The 17,910-nt window shown below is 34.5% G+C and overlaps 1 protein-coding gene across 1 annotated transcript in view; it reads left to right on the forward strand.

Moving 5' to 3' along the window:
* Positions 1 to 17,910, forward strand: part of LOC145668190 (sodium channel protein Nach-like) — a 141,169-nt gene that overhangs the window by 41,150 nt on the left and 82,109 nt on the right. Inside the window, exon 4 of the mRNA XM_081735834.1 lies at positions 13,773 to 14,082. Coding sequence (XP_081591960.1) covers positions 13,773 to 14,082 — 310 coding nt within the window. The remainder of the gene's footprint in view (positions 1 to 13,772; positions 14,083 to 17,910) is intronic.

A 17,910-nucleotide genomic window follows, 5' to 3' on the forward strand; every position in this document is an offset into this window, starting at 1 on the left:
TTCTAGTTTACGATTCATCTGTACATTTCCTTAAGTATATTAAAATCCGGTTCTTTAATGGCATAAGATATTGGTAAAATAGTACCTTATATAAAATGAGGTAATATTAAGGACTGCATTAGAAGAGGAAATATAATTATGTCAATTTAATAAGCTATCGTGAGATTTACAATCTTTTTCAATGTTTTGTTTGGAGCTTAATATTCTTCATCAGCAGTGAGGTTATATGAGACCTTACTCATCTGGAACATGAGAAGGCTTACCACATTTTCACAGTGAATCAATATGAACAAATGTATGGCAACCCTTAGCTATTTTCGTCAGGTAAGTGCTAACCTTCACGGTAATAAGATTTGTTAAATTCACAATGAAGATTTTGTGTCAAACAACACCAAAATTGTAACCTGTGATAAAAATGGATCTGAAAATGTTGGGGGACACATAAACGTTACGCCTCCCCATGTGTCTATCTTTGCCCATTATATTTTTTGGGAAATGGAGGGACGCCATAGATATTTTTGAAAGTGGGTGTCCCATGTGCCCCCTCACTTTTACCCCTACTTATAAAAAAACACGCCATCGTTTCAGGGTACATTTCGAAAAAAGACTAACGAAAAGAAGTGTGTGTGTGTGTTATTTTCTCGGGTGTTGAATTGATATCTTTCTTCTTTTTTCTAGCACATTGACTTATATGAGGAAGTATTTTTTCTTTTAAATATACGAGATTTTAATTGTTCAATTTTACTAATTTCTCCTTCTGGCCTATTTAAGTGTTCCTAGCTTTAAACATATTCTTTTATATTAATGTACTCTAATATTGCTTTAGTTTTTATTTATAAATGTTAAAATTGCATAATACAGTAGCTACATTTGGCATAGAATAAATTTAAATACATCTAGGAAGAAATCTCTAAAATTAACTGGCAAAAATTCTTGTCTACTTAAAAAAAAATGTTTCCTCATATATCTTATTGGGCCGAAAAAAAAACAATTGTGCAGGTATTCAACATGTTTAACAGCAACTCTATTTTATTGGAATTTAGATAAGCTACAGTTAAATAATACATGTTTCGCTCAACTTTTCTATGAACGCACAACTTCATTACATGCTATCATATAAATTTCCTAGTTTCCATGGTCAAACAGTTTCCTTACTGTATGATCTTAATAATAATAATAATAATAATAATAATAATAATAATAATAATAATAATAATAATAATAATAATAATAATAATAATAATAATAATAATAATAATAATAATAATAAAACTATTATTATTATTTTTATTATTACTGTTATTGTTATTATTATTATAAAAACTTGGGCCATGGTAGTTGTTACTAAAACATAAAACAAACGTGTACCTCTCTCAAACAAATATCATCCCCTCATAATAACCATGAAAAAGCCGACTTTCTATCGAAAGGTGTTTGAACTACTTTGGACAATAAAAAAACAGATTAGCCCTCAAGAATGCACTTTTTTTGTAAAGTTCTTTCAATTTTCCTCTTCAATTCTACACATGGAATGTGTTTCCTGTCTTCTTTTTAACTGTGAACCAAATAATTCATCGTGAGTTGCACTCAGTTGAGCCCGCGCTTGTTCTTGCACAAGCTCAATTTTCTTAATTCAGCTTGCACACAATCGGGCACGCGCTCATTTCTCTCAAGGCTCTCGCTCACTCGGAAACGCTCTAGTTTCTTTCAACTGTACTTTCAAATGAGCTTATGCTCATTTGAGCGCGCCATCATTTTCTCTTAACTTGGCTCGCGCTCACTCTGGCTCATGATAACTTCTGTTAACTATGCTCGAACTCTCTCAGGCTAGCACTCACTTTCTCAATTGGGCTCCCGCTCACTGGAGCTCGCGTTCACTAATTTCAAGTGGGCTCGTGCTCAGTCGGAATCGAGCTCACTTATTTCATTGAGCGTAAGCCCAAGCCCGCTAAGCGTGTGCAATTGTGAGCCCAAGCCAGGTTGAGCGACAGTGGTGAGCTCACGAGCATCGGGCTCGCGAGATTGGACACCTATGGTAGACAGCAAGAAATGTAGATCTGCATTATCTGGAATGCATATTAATGGCTCGTGAAAGATTATAATTATGAAGAAATGCCCAAAGAGATATATTTAGTATGCAGTTTCACAAAACAATTTAGCCTCTTTTGTGTATCCGATGCTCATGTAGGGCGTTGAACTTCCTGGCCCCTTTCTAAATGCTGCAACAACATTTATTAATACTACCAGTAACCGTCATTTTCAACAATTTATTTTGACAATATAGGTTTGATGCCCTTGATAATTATTTCTTCATCATACTTGCTATTTAATAAAGACTGAGACAAGTTTTACGTTATTAGAACCGTAAAAGTGTGCAATTTGCAGAAGACATTTCACACCAAGTTCTCACCTTGGTTCTCAGCGGTGTCTTAGAGTAGTGGGTTAAGCGTTGGTTTCACTTCCCGATGGTCGTGTGTTCGATTCCCGTTTTGCGTGTAAAATGAATTTTTCATCTTCTTTTAAACTCCATACTTCCAATGTAAAATAACACAGAAAAAATTCTATCTCCCTCGATTTTAGTGTTGAGGCAACTTTCTTTAGTGCACTAGGAATAGAAACGTTAACTACAAAAAATGACATCAGCCGTCTTAACCTTGATTCATACTTTCTGTATATATAACGAGTTTAGCGAACAACAATTCATAACGTTAGTACGGGTGAAATATACGAATGATCAACCACAAAGGTTTCGCTGCAATTGCTTACATATTTCCACTACGAGTACTTCTTCTACTGCTACTTCAGCTAGAAGTATAAATGTTTAAAGTAATTTATCATTTTATATACCATCCTTATCAACAAAAGACTTGAAGTTGAACCAGAGACTCCGTAAAATATAAAACATGAAGCCCAGTCTAGACTTTCCAATAATAATAATAATATTAATAATAATAATAATAATAATAATAATAATAATAATAATAATAATAATAATAATAATAATAAAGCGTAAACAATCAATTACGTAAACAATACCTTCCAACAAAGAAAACTAAATATTACGACGTAATTCAAACCCTGGTATCTGGCATATGAGTTTTATGCTTTACTACTATGCTAACAATTACTCATACAAAGGTAAGAAAATAAACTAGTTGTTACCGAAGATCAAAATAGAAAATTCTATTTCTGCACATGTTGATACAACTCAAAGATGCGTAAATAATATCTGCCGTGTTTTTTTTTCGGGAAATTAGAAGTTAAGCTGAGGGATAATAATCGTAACGGAAAGCGTGATTATCGTTAAAAAACGATGAGATAATCTGTACTTCAAAATATTCGTGTTATTTTTCTCATTAACGAAGGACTATGTAACTTGTTTCTGAGTTTTTAAAAAAAGGAAAGATCGAGTAAGTGATTGTAACACTAACATCAGGAACGTCTTAACGAGCATTATAATATATTATATTATATTATATTATATTATATTATATTAATATCTTGTGTATGGTCTTATATGCTACAATTTTAATTACCTAATAGTCTAGTTGGGAGAAGAAGTGATGCGGTAAATCTGTTCAGCTTGCGTCTTCTAGCAGATCACATAGCTGATTCTAGTGGTCTGACTGTGTGTAGTTATAGCTACTCCTACATTCATCAATGTGCCTTGAGTTTTATTTTAAACTTTATAAGTTTATTTTTTCTTATGCGAAGCACCTTCAGTTTTTAGTGTTTAGCAGTTTATTCAGTAATCAAGATATGGAATATGACAAAGATCTACAGTTTCGATCACTATTTGACCGGAGATTTCGCAGTTCTATTGCACATCCCAGCCAGATATATCTATGATTAGTCTACCAGTTTCTTGGTATTTTTGAGTATCTAAGAGCACTGCAATTACAAGCAGAGTCATATATAATTTTAATTAAATTTGGAAAACAATGTGCCTATGAAGAGTTTGCATCAACCGCTCCTCCTTTTCTTAAATTTCAACTTTCGGACGGTAACATTAATGACGTCAAGATCGTAACAGTCGGGGATTCCGTGAAATTGATACGTGAGTACATTACCTATTAGAATGAACTCTTAAGATCCTTGAAGAACATTTTCGTCATTATGAACTGGTTGAAAAGTTGAGCCCCAATTATGGAATGCGCCATTGCCTTCTGTTATAGACAGCTCACTGCGAGTTATTCATATATATCTCCAAACACGTACCCCGTCTCGTATTATTTTGCATCGGTGCAGAATCAGTTTTTCGTATGAAGGACAGCTAAGCAACTGCTTTCCATGCCAATCAAGGTAACATGCTATCTTTAATTGTCCCTTAAAGAAAGGAAAATTTACCACTTCGCTAAACAATACCCACTCCGTATGACCGAGTTTGAAAAAGTGCAATGTTCATGGGTCTTTCCAGGTCTCCCGACGGTCACCTTGGACTTCAACTGAGACCCCTCTCTGTCACCTGTTTTATCTGATACACGTTTGTTTCCATCTTTGCCGACCTTACAATCCATATGAATGTTATTAAATGACTCTTCAAAAATTGCAGGTGTTCAAGACACACCAAGCGCCATTAAATTCTAATTATTGTTTCATCTAATTCCTCCTCCAGGAAGTTTCGACCTTTCAAGAAGAAAAAGCACCAGCGTCAATTACACCTGACTTTCATTATATGAAAACAAAACAAGGAAAGAGAATCCTGCTTCTACAAAAAAGCAAAAACAACTTTATTTCTGAAGATGACACCGGGACAAACCAAACGAAATCAAGACAGTTCCGGTCCCAGGAATATTCTACTTCTGACTCAGAACTGAAGTGACAAGTGTTTACATCCTCTGCAGCTGCGTATTGCAGTTGATCTTCAGTAAGAATCAATCAGTGTTTTGGTAACTTTCATGTTTTGAAGTCCAAAGTGTATTTTTGGGGGGGTGCATGTTCTCTTCACAACGTTTTGACGGTTCATGTATCATTTCACTTTAGTAAGCCTTTATATTATTATTTAATATTTCCATGGTAGTTAATGCCCAGAGTGAATTCTCTTCATGCGCTTTCGCTCAATATAGACCGACTTAGTTAGGAGTATAATAATACTCTAGTTGAATACTTTATTGACAATCAACGTCCAGACATCTTGTATTAAACAAGTAACGTTTCCATCGTTATGTTTCCTCAGTAATTATGATTCAATTATAAATATAGAACGCAAATCAACGGTAAAACGTTTGATTCGGAAGGGACTTTACTATGCCAGACTAGTACTGGCTTCCGATGACCTATCCATTCCATGTTATATTCAGAACACTTGTTTCCTAGTTCTGTAGAGCCTTTCTAGATTTGTACGTATACAGGACAGGGAGGATTTTTACGTAATTTCCATCTCACCATTATTGCCAAAGGAGTTTCGCATAGTATTTTGACCGTTGCTTTTAATGCTATTATTTAATGCTATTACCGCAGAAGTCTAGTAATTATCACTTCTTCAAAACGTACAAGAGGGTCTGTTGAATAGTACATGAACATAATGAACCTGTAAACAAAACGGATATGTTCTTACTATATCTTATAAAAGCTATTGCAATTATGTAAAATATTTAAAAATCATCCTATCTTGTTCCGAAGAGATAGCACTTCAAGTATACAAAAAATTAAGGGAAAATTCTGACAATTAGCACCAACATTTCAAAAATTCTAAATGTGTCCAAGACACAACACCTTCCATTACTCTTAACTAATCAACGAGGCTCGCAGACCCAAGACATCATTTGTTCCTCTTTAACTTTGAAAATAGTGAATTGATTTTGTTGTTTTACTGACTACCGTTATAGTTTATTATTACCTATTCTTGGATTAATAAAACAAACACAAAATCTTTGACTATTTACAATATAAATTATTTACAGTCCGATATACAGAGGAAAATCTAAACATTTAACTTTTGCATATATACATTTGATGATATATACATTAAACGTTCAAAACGTTCGTGTTGAAAATTGAAGTCAATTTTTTTTAATTTTACAAAAAAAAATGTGCAAGACTGCGAGACCCACAATTTTTTGCCAGTTTTGTCTTGACAGGGTCCCTAACAACATACCATCATCTATGTGGTATACGTATGATACTGTGCAACAATAGGATATCCAATACTTTAGAATGGGGGGATGAAGTTGTTATAACAATGGAATCTTATGATAACATGTATTTTTTGTCTTAATGGTAATTGTTCTCTGAGGATGAAGAGGGTTATTGATCCTGTTCGTACCTCCCTTGGCTACGCCACTGCTGTACATCAACTGAAATTATATACTCCCGTATTTTGTGTTAATTTTACATATAATCAACGTTCTGTGATATATACAGATCTTTGTTTAGTAATGTTCTTGTTTTGTAACGATTAATAATATGCTTGTTAATAGGTATTTATGTATTTACTTTGTTTCGATGGTATTACTGTATATAAGTGTTTAATATTGTCAAATTAATAATGAATTTAAAAAGAAATAATCCTCATAACTCTCTTCGTCCACTACTGGAACAAATTCGGTTTTCATGAACAGGACTGTTGCTGCTGTTCTCACGTTCTCCTATTGTGTATTATTTATAAGATGCGAGATACTTACCGAAACTCATTCGACCAGCTGAAATACTCAGTAAAATGTTCACAAAAGCCGAAAATGTTCCAGTAGTGGACGAAAACAGTGACGAGGATTAATTTATTTTAATTCATTCTTTATTTGATCATATTAAACACAAATATACAGTAATAAATCGAAACAAACCAAGCACATAAATACTTATTAACAAAAGGCATATTATTAACCAAGTATTACAAAACCTGAACAATTACTAATCAAAGATTTATATATATCACAGAACATTGATTATGTGCAACATTAATACAAAATGCGGGAGTGTGTAGTTTCAGTTGATGTGCAGCAGTGGCCTAGCTAAGGGAGGTGCAAACAGAGTCGAGAAGCTCCTTCATCCTCAGAAACCAATTACCATTAACAAAAAAATACTTATTATCATAAAATTCAAATGTTATAACTTCATCCCCCCATTCAAAGGTATTGGTTATCCTACTGGTGTACAGTGTGTATCATACGTATACCACATAGGTGATGACCTATGTACATTTGCCATTTTCAGTATGAGGTACATTTGCAAACAAAATGAAAACAATATATGTTGTTAGGGCCCCTCTTAAGACAAAACTGGCAAAAACATGGGGGTGTTCCAGTTAGTCTTCCACTAAAAAAATGAAAATTAAAAAAAATGACTTCAATTTACAAACCGAAAAAAAATCCAAAAAAATATTTTCCGACTTTTCTCTTGTTGAGAACACCTAACAACTTGTTTATGCAAATCGGTTGAGCCATTCAGAAGAAAAAATAATAATTTCAATTTTCCTTCCCGCCTCCTGACATCCCTGCAAAAGAACTTGTGGGGTTAAAAATTTTGGAAACTGAATTTCTCATAAATATTAATCGATGCTGTAAATTTGGTGCAGATATACTTGGGGGCAGTTTTCACATGCTTATTCCGCTTTGCCCTTCAAACCAAAACAAATTGTATTATTACACATTTGTATGAAATAGAACGTCACATACAGTATCGTGTTCTAAAAATATATACAGTATGGCGCTACATTCGTTGTACAAAAGCAGAGGAGTGATTCTTGAGAGTAAACCAAACAAAAAAGTTCCAATAAATATAGGGCGAAAACCCCATCGTTTATGTGTTTTAGGCTGCACAAAGCATGAAATAATGAATTTTGAAGATCCATAGCTCCAAAACTATGGGACCTACCGTAGTCGCATCAAGACTTCACTTAGAAACTAGTATGTGGCTTATCGAAAAATGCGTGTTTCAGAATCCTAATGTCCTTCCGCAACAATTTTTATATAGGGAGTTTTACTACGAGTCTATTATATAAAGTACTTTCCAAGTACCACCTTAACCCTTATCCGGACAACCGGGGCCTGCTAGGCCCAGTAGCTTCATTTTTCTAAAATTTCTCAATAACCATACATATTTTGAAGACATAAAATACTGAATTGTTCTATCTTTCCTCGAAGTTAAAATCATGAACATATCGAGTTGGTAAAGCTAACGTTTTTTTTAATTTGAAAATCTTTTCCTGACGTAACCGGGCAACCGGGGCCTAGGAGGCTCCGTATAACTTTAGTGAAATTCCTGTCAAATATTAGATAAAATTGTCACATAATTATATATTGAACACGTGACTATTGTAACCTTTAGTCGGAACAGTATGCGGCAACAGACATTGAATTTTGAGTGTTCTGCACTTAAAATATATACTAGGCCTAACAGGCCCCGGTGGCCCGTTTACGTTACAAAAATATCTGGGCCGGGTTTGCTATTCTGCTTGGCGGCTTACAAAAGCGTGACACGAAGTTTCGCTACTTGACAAAAATATATACCGGTACATTCTAACTTGTCTAAACAGTAAGTGACAATAGGCATTGATTTTGTGTATTCTGCACTTAATATAAATACTGGGCTTCATAGGCCCCGGTTGCCAGTTTACGTTACAAAAAATGTCTTGCCCGGATAAGGGTTAAAAGTTGTTGCGTGAGTACCGTAGGATCCTAAAACATGTATTTTTGGATAGAGCACATACTAGTTCCTAAGTGAAGTTTTGACCCGATTATAGTAGGTCCCATAGTTTTGGAGCTATAAACCTTTAAAATTCATTTTTTCATGTTTTCGGCAGCCCATAACACGTAAACTATGAGATTTTCGCCCTATGTTTATTGGAACTTTTATGTTTGTTTTACTTTCAGGAATCCCTCCTCTGCTTTTGTACCACGAATTTAGCGCCATACTGTAGAAATAAATATGTATATACGAAGCAACTCAAACAAAGAAATTGTAAAAACATGACTATTTCAAGAAAGAAACAAAGTAATAGGCGTAGGATAAGAAAATGTGGGGTGTTACAGCTAGGCTAGGAAACATATAAACTATAAAATTACATAATTTTCTTCATTTTCTTGATAAGTTTTCTCTTTTTTGTCTCATGAACTAAAAAAAGACAAACGACAAATGCAAGTGAATGATTATGTGGAATTTGGTGGGATGAGAATGCAGGCGTACCCCGAGAAACACATGGACACGAGTTGCACACTACAAACTCACTTGATCGTGAAGCGGACCCATACCCCTTGCACAACAGTTGAGCGTTCAGCCACTGAGCCACAGTGCTTCCTTGATTGTTCGAGAATCTACCATATTTCTATATTTACTGCGATATTCTTAATTTTGTAATTCTGGAGGGGCCCCTTAAGTAAGTATATATAATTATCAAAAGTTACGATTAACAAAAATTTCAAAATCTGAGTAGAAAAATGTTCCGACAATGTCGCTTTTACATGGTAGGTGGATACTTTATTCTCTTGATCTAATACATTGTTATATATCCTTCTAACCATTAATCGTAATTACGAACCTTCCATTCGTTAGTTAATTTGAACTGACACGTCCCCGTTTCCGCACCAAGGCTACAGGGAATGCAGACCTCCAGAATAAAATGGGATCTGAACTACTTTAACGTCTTCAATGCTCCATATGCGTAATTCGAGGGAGGTAAGACTCCTAGATCATCGTGCCTCCCTTCTCGAGTTACATGCCTGCCTCTGTGGGCAAAATTTTGTCTCAATATCTTATGTAGAAGGAAACGATGATAGAAATGATCATCTCCGTCGCTTCCCCTACCTCATGTTTTCGAATACGGGTCGTACCTCGAAGTTCGTCTTTTTAAATTATTATTGGATTTTTGTATGCAGAATCAAAACAAGCTACTGTAGCCTTATATACTACTATTACATACTACTAATAGTAAAAGGAAACTACATAATGAAATCGTGGTTATATAATTTCATTTAACATTGCATTTATATATTATTTTTATGTAAAAATTACATTATGTTATTTTTATTTTGTCCTGTCACGTGCAAGCTAAAATCCATTTCTGGAGACATCCCCTCTCTTCTTGAGAAAATCTAAAGTATTTTATATTAGTTCCTATAGTCTTTCTGTAATAACTAGTACAGCTGTGTAGTACAGCTGCCTACTACTACAGTTAGGCAATCTCGATATCATTTAACAGAACAAAGTAAGAAAGAATTTCCCCTTGTCGCTTAAAGCCGCGCCTTTTCCCGCTGTCCCTTGCAACCCAGATGACATCACAGCCACGACAGTGTTCCAGGCAATATGCGCATATAACCACCTAAAATATATTATCCGGAAGTTATATTTTTATATTTCAGTGCAAAAATAACTTAATGTGCTGAACCGAACTCCCCAGCCTATTGTTAGTGTTGTAACTAGTTGAACATCACGGACAGTGCATTATTTGATATTCGCAAACTTCTAGATACCTAGTGTGTTCTCATGATTTGGAAATCGTGTGCCGCTTGTGATGTCAACAGAAGATCCAGAGCATTATACCTAACAGTGTAAACGCATCGGTGTGGACGAATATGAACCATCGCTTACGGAACCAGATGCGGACCGCTGTGATTATTCGGGAGTCGGTGCAGGAACAAAAACCTCCATTTGGGTTGACCGGTCGAAAATCATAGTGAATGTCATAAACGTAATTCAACCGACAATAAGCTACCTAATGCAATAAAGATTGCGCTTATTAAACGGCCTTATAAATCAGAAGTAGAAATTTTGATCATTTGCATGATTGATGTCATTTTGCTTGTAATTTAATTTTCAGTGATTATTATTATATATGTTTTACATTATAAAATAAGATTTTAGTTACTTTCATGGTCATTTCTTGCTTACTGTTCACGTCCAATTGATCTATATAGATATTTGTATACTTTACGGTGCTTTTATTGATATTCGCCGTTCCCCAGCTTCGGTTGTGACAGTATATAAGTATAGTTCAATCTTTTCCTTGCGGCGTAGCTGAGAAAACGAGAGAGAGAAGAAGGTATACAGGGGGAATCAGGAAAGTGAGTAGCATATTTGTCTTTACAGGAAATCAGGTTCACGACAAAAATACGATTCCAACCAAATGATGACTGTAACGTGAAAAAACTTACAGCAATGTTTGACAATTCAGGGCTTAATATTCATATATGTAACGTGTTTAGATTTGATTTAGCTTCTGCAGTACTGAGAGCCAATTTCTGTTAATTGACGTGTCGAAGAGAAGTTCGTGTTGAGATAGCAAGAATACAGTTAGTTGAGCAAGTAAATAAATACAAAATGTAACTAAATTAATGTACATTTGTTTATACTCTTTATATGAGTTAGATTAGATATAAATTTAGAAAGAAAAATAGTATAGTTTGTGAAAACCTTTTCTGTTAACTTTTAACATTGCGTACACAGTAATAGTTACCCATCAGTGGATTGAGTTCATACAACACATACACTTGACATACAAGTATGCACCTTTGTTGAATTTAGAAGTGTTTTAGGAAAGTTTGACATTTAATATGTGCTGCTAGTTTATAAATGATTCGTGTCAACATAGTGTGGTTATTTTCAAATATTTTAATTGAAGAATTTAATAGTCGTAGTATATATTTTACTTTTGGAATTTTATTTGTTTATGATTCGTTTGGTAAATTCAGGTATTTAGATTTTTGTTTTGAATTCGTTTTTCACGAATTGTATTTTGAATCTATCATTCATACTTTGTACCAATATGGAAGAGATCACCATAAAGCAATTAAAAACAGCCCTAGAGCACGAAAATTCTAGTGTTCCAGTAATCGACGACAAGTACCGGAGAGTGTTTTGTTGTAGTTATAACGTAGGATGTAAAGAGCCATAGCTGTGACGCATGCAATTTCTGGGACGAAATAGTGATCAAAATCTCTGTCGGAGAACAAACAGAAGCTAAAAATAAGTTATAAGATAAGTCTTAAGATAAGTCTAAAAATAAGTCTTAAGTTACACGTTCTAAAAGGTGAAAGTCGTACAACTTCATTTAAAAATAAGAAAGTAGGAGACAGTTTGGATCCATAGGATCAGGTAATAGATTTAGAGGTTCAGCAGGCACTTCCAACTCCAAAATTGTTTACTCACTTCAAATATTATGAACGGATGCTTTGGACCTACAACTCATCAATACATCATTGTACTTCTGGACAGGGATTTATGTATGTATCATCCGAAAATGTAGCAAAAGGATGTGCAGATAAAATCTGGTCTTGTTTGCTTGAGCTTGACTAATCGTGCACGAAAAGTAGAAATTATTTGTTTTTGAACACTGATATCTGCTCAAAAAAGTTATATGATGCTGTAATAGACGTTTATCTTGTGATTCAGATCAGGCTATTAGAAAACACAATTGCGATACCAGTTTATTTACACTTCCACGATTGCTACGAAATTAGTGCAACCGTTGCAAGATATGTTTGCTTTACGAAACGCAAAATTGTTACGGATGGACAGGAACTCAGTTTTCGAGAAGTTTGTAATTTAAGGTCACTAAAGCATATCTTTGGACTTTAAAATTTAAAAACATCAACCTAAGATCGATTTAAATAAACTCCCCTGCAAATACGACTTCCAGGTTCCCATTTCGTTTCAAAAGTACACCCACTTACAGTTTTGGCTAGCCTTCGTGCTTCCTGGACATCAGGGCTTCTACAAGAAGTTAATTTTCGATGCAGAGGATAGTAATGGTGAATAAGGTATTACGATACTACTACACTGCGTACACTTGATAAAAACGTGAAATGCTATTGCAGAAAATATGATTATATTATAAACATCACAATGCTAATCCTGTACACATATTCATTGTTTGTCTCCTTTTAATTTCTTCACATTTTCACTTGTAATGATATCATAATTATGACGCTCAATATTTCGTATCAAACCAATAGAAAACGCCAGTTTGGTGCAATATAAATGTATATCATATGTTAGTTGACCCAAAAACTCGTTCTACAATTCTTACGATTGTACTCCTTTTTATTTGTTTCAGCCACATACTAATTGATATGTAATTTGTAATGAACCCCATCATTAGTTTACTACAGTTTGAAACACTTTCAATATGTTTAAGAAATTAGTAAGCTTCTAAAACATTAAATGGCTGTTTCTCGAAACAACCTTTTCGTAGATTATCATTATCTTATAGAGATGGGCAGATTTTATAACGTCAGCTGTAAATGTATGAAGTAAGCAAAAATTCGAAAGAGGTTTAGTATTTAAAAAGATTACAATTTTTCCAACTTCGGGCAGATAGGAAGCAAGTGCTCTGCTAAGAAATAATATGATTAATATTATATGCTGCTGGTGTATTATATGCCTCCTGTGCCTTTCCTTCAAATAAAATCTTGAAATCTGTCACAGATATTTCGATATTTGTCTCACATGAAAACGTATGGATTGAAAGCTATGATGAACATTTTAATGGCCCTGCTAAATGTACTATACAGTAAGTTTAATTAAAATTACTATTGACGTTTTAATATTTGAAATGTTCAGAGATAAGGAAGAGTAAATTTTCCCAACAAACTTTTATTTTTCCAAAATTTCATCCCATAATATTTTCCGTTTACAGAAATTTACCTGGTCGTAAGTAAGGACATCTGAATAAATTGAGTAAATGATAATGTTACCACATTTTTACATCATCTTTTTTAATAACTGAAAATGTATAATATGGGATTTTAAATTCTGATCTTTGTATATAGTGTACCTCTGTTAAATTACAGTTTGCTGTTGAAGAAAAATGAGTATTTTGCTTCAATGATTTCTTTTAGTTAATTGCTCTGGGAGAATACGAAATTCCGATGGAACGAACATTTGGGTCTTCAGCAGGATCTATCTTCTTGAAACTGGACAAAGAGTATATGCTGGAAACTACTGTTGTAAAGGAAAAAGCTGAGGAAGATGTAAGGAATTTGCCTATCGAATCTAGAAAATGCAGATTTCCAGATGAAAATGAAAAGATGTGGGCATATCGATATTATAGCTTTTCTGCGTGCATATTACAATGCCAGGTGGAAGGGAAGATGAAACTTTGTAACTGCACAGATCTATTGATTGGAAGTGAACCACGTAATGATGCAGGTATGTTTTACCGAAAACTATAATAATTGTAAATGTTGCTTCCTTGCGGTTAAATTTGAAACTAAAAATCATAAATTATATTAAATTGTATACAACTATGTCCTCGTTATGTACATAGTTAAAACCGTTACCTGTAATATATTTTCTAAGCGATATATTTATATTGAAATATTCTTACGGGTATAGTCAACGATGGACCAACATTTATCCTTTCATCGATTTTATTATATAATTAATTCTTATATGTCTACAGAAGTTCTTATGACAGACTCTCTATAATGATCAAGGTTTTAGGTTATAATATGCGGTACGGATAACCCCTTAACTTTACAGCAGCCTCCAAGGTTATTCATTTATTCGGTTGTGTGAAACCTCAGCTAATAGCAGCCTTCACGAGGTACGGTAACCCCTTAGCTTCAATGTGGCCTTAAGGGTTTAGTTGTTGATTGGACAGTCACTTTGCTTATAGCACCCTCCATGTTTTAGGATAGGTTGCGATCAGTTGGTCGACAAATGACAGGTTCCTCCGTGGTCTTGTCTTTCGCGCTCTGGAGATAACACCCCCAGTCCTTCTCACCTCCCACAGAAATACTGATAAAACGCAAGGGAATTAGTAAAATCTCTTTTCTATCCTCTGCGTTACCGATTCTCAGTCGAATTACCGGGTCACTACAGATTTGAATCCACGAACCAACGGTGGTCTACATCATCCGACTGACACGATGATCCATTTGATCTCTTAGCGTGTTCATTCTATCTGTGCAAATTCTATTATATCCGGTAGAGATGAAATCAATGTTGAGTTTTCGGAACAGATACATCTTTGAATAAGACTACAAAATTGTAACCTCTTTGGGTATTTGAAAACAAAACTTTATTTTTAATAGTTCGACAAAAAAATTGTTCCCTTTCTATAGTTCAATGTGTTTTATTCACGTTCAAACTTGAAACATGCTACATTTATGAGGAACATGAACTTTTCCTTTTGAACATTTGTAACTTTTGATTACGATACAGTTTAGACTTTTAATATGGAGTATTTCTGATAGAAATTTAGCAGTAAAATACCACTATTCAATTTTCCCTTTCCTTCTATCTTTTTCTTTTTGTTTCATTTTTTGTTTTAATTTCATTTCTTTCTTCAGTTTGCATTAGTATTCTGAAATGGAAGATATGACCAACGCCATCTAGTGGGTATATGATAATGTGTTTTGGACGATTACGTCCAATGAACATTATTGAATTTGGAATCGAACCAGGTGGAAACAAAGCAACTGTGTGTTAAACTTTTGACATTATCCTACATGAGTCTCGGAGATATGTTGATCTACTGCAAAATTTAGTATGTTATCATTTATGAAAGTAACATAATGAATGTTAAAAGCATCCTCTATATATTCGAATAGTTTTGAAAGAAATATGTAAAAACAAATGTTATTTCTATATTAGTGTTGGAGTTCTTGAAACGGAACTTTATAATGTTAGATTCTTTTCTTATTACGTTTGAATTCCACAGTTCTATCTGTTCTCCTTTTACTTTTTCTTCTTTTTATATCTTCTCTCTCTCTCTCTGCCTCATTACTGAATCTCTGTGTAATAGACATTCATTGGTTTCAGTTTTTCATTGTGTGTGTTTCAGCATCTGTCTACATTAATCTATGAATCTTGTTACTTCTCGGTTTGTTATTTAATTGTATCGAAGGTAATACATGTGTAGTTTGAGATTAGAATTGCGCTCATGTTGTTAGCTAATTACAGTATGGGAGAGAAGAAAGGAGGCGAGAGGGGTATCTGTTTACCTGACACGATTATGGGATAAGAAGTTGTATATTGGGTGGCCTAATCCACGGCGTTAGCTGTCGCATTTTTTTGATGCGGATTGTACAAGAGGGCAACGCTATCTCAAAATTCCGTATTTTTCCTTAGCGTTGTAGAAATGTTAATATGGTACATCCGTGATAGACGTTGTATTCTGTAACAGTCGAAATAAAGCAAACTATTTAAAGTATGGACTTTTCCTGTTTTATGAATTTTGTAATGTATGCTGTGAATAATTGATTCTTGATAATCATACGTATTTATTTCTTTAATTTAATTTATTTCTCCTGAATATAAGTTAGGATAGGCAATAAAAACATATGTAATAATAGTTACCAATTTTAAGAGTAAGTTATGTTAAAAGCTTGCAAATGTTTTCTGATTATCCAACATTTATACCTACTATCCTATTTTAGCATTCACAACTTTGCATTTTTGCATTATGCATTTCATTCACCACGAAATCAACTCCAACTAACCTACAAATTAATTTTCAAGAAGCGATTTGCATTCGTGGATTGATACCGTAATAGCATGTTGGTTTGCAGCAAGTCTTTCACTATATTAGATTTTAACTTGCTAGATTTTAGGTGCCTCGGAGGCTTGCTGCAACGTTGTAGCAAGTCTGTCAGTTCTAGTTTCTACCAACAGATGGCACACAAGTCTATTCTTAGAAATCTCCCAGCTAGGCCGCCATTTCCAGTAGGTTCGAAGTGTGTGAAATATGGAAACAAGTGAATAAATAAGATAATTACATAAGTATCCAGTATGTAGAGAGAATTGATATTTTAAACTTGTTTGACAAAGTTGTTCAGAAAATATACTCTGTGATTATTCGTATACAGTAAATGTTCGGTTTGTAAAAATCATGCAATGCAATGCAAGTATATAACGGCAGAAGACTTACTACACTCACTTGCAGAAGACCTGCTGTAGACTTGCACTGCAAGTATTTATTTGCCGAAGTCTTACTACAAACTTGCTATAGACTTGCAGTGCAAATGGTATCCTTGCAGAGACTTGCGGCAAAGCAGCACTAACCTACTGCCGACTTGCTGTGCACTTGCAGTAGGTTTGCTATTCAAGTAAACCCCTTGCAGAAGCTTGCTTTGCAAACTTACCATACAGTTGCACTGCAGGCGTTCTGCAAGTTCAAAGAGCGTCAACTAGGAAGTTTGCATTAAACTTTTATCAAATTTGCAGACTTGCATCACAAGTCTGCTGCAAGTTTGCCAGACTTCAATTGCAAATCTGCTGCAAGTTTCCTGCAATTCATTTTTGCTATTTGGGCAGACGCAGAATCCCTAATGATGTCTCTAACGTTAGGGGTATAAATGCAGCATGCAGATATATGCCATAACAGCTACAACAGAACAAACATAAAGAGCCTGTGTTAGTTGGCCACTGAAAGCAAGAAATATATCTGATCGGGTAGGAATGGGGAAACTGGCCGGTCTATGAACGAGTCAATCACAGTGAACTAGCGGGTAAACGAGTATAGTGTTAAATGAATGAAATTACCTAGACTGGATGGGCAGAAAGAAATAAGAAAGTATTTTAACAAGGCAGGCCAGGGACAAACTAGTGAAACATGGCGAGATGTTTGTAGGAAAAGGCGGGTTAGCAAAAGTGGGTACGTTCGTAAACAAATACAGTGTAAACATTCTGTTTGTAAGAATATTTCAGTGCTTCTGTAAATTATACGCGACATATTAATTTCGTATTATCCAGTTTAGGCAAAGGGGGACAATGGTTAACTGATGGTAGAAGAATTAGTGGGATGAGAATATGAAACGAAGTTACAGTATCCGAACAAACCACGGATAGGATGTTATGCACTGCATTTTTACTTGACCGGGTATCGTACCATGACCCTACGCACCAGAGGTAATCCCTCTACAACAGAGCCACCATGCACTTGCAGCTTAACTTTAGAAAGACAAAATCTCACAATTTTCCTATTATAGTTCAATCAAACCTAGAAGAAATCGTTGTACATCTTTTGTTTCT

The sequence above is a fragment of the Thermobia domestica genome, chromosome 1, assembly GCF_964235325.1.
Source record: "Thermobia domestica chromosome 1, izTheDome1.hap1.1, whole genome shotgun sequence".
NCBI classification, from domain to species: domain Eukaryota; kingdom Metazoa; phylum Arthropoda; class Insecta; order Zygentoma; family Lepismatidae; genus Thermobia; species Thermobia domestica.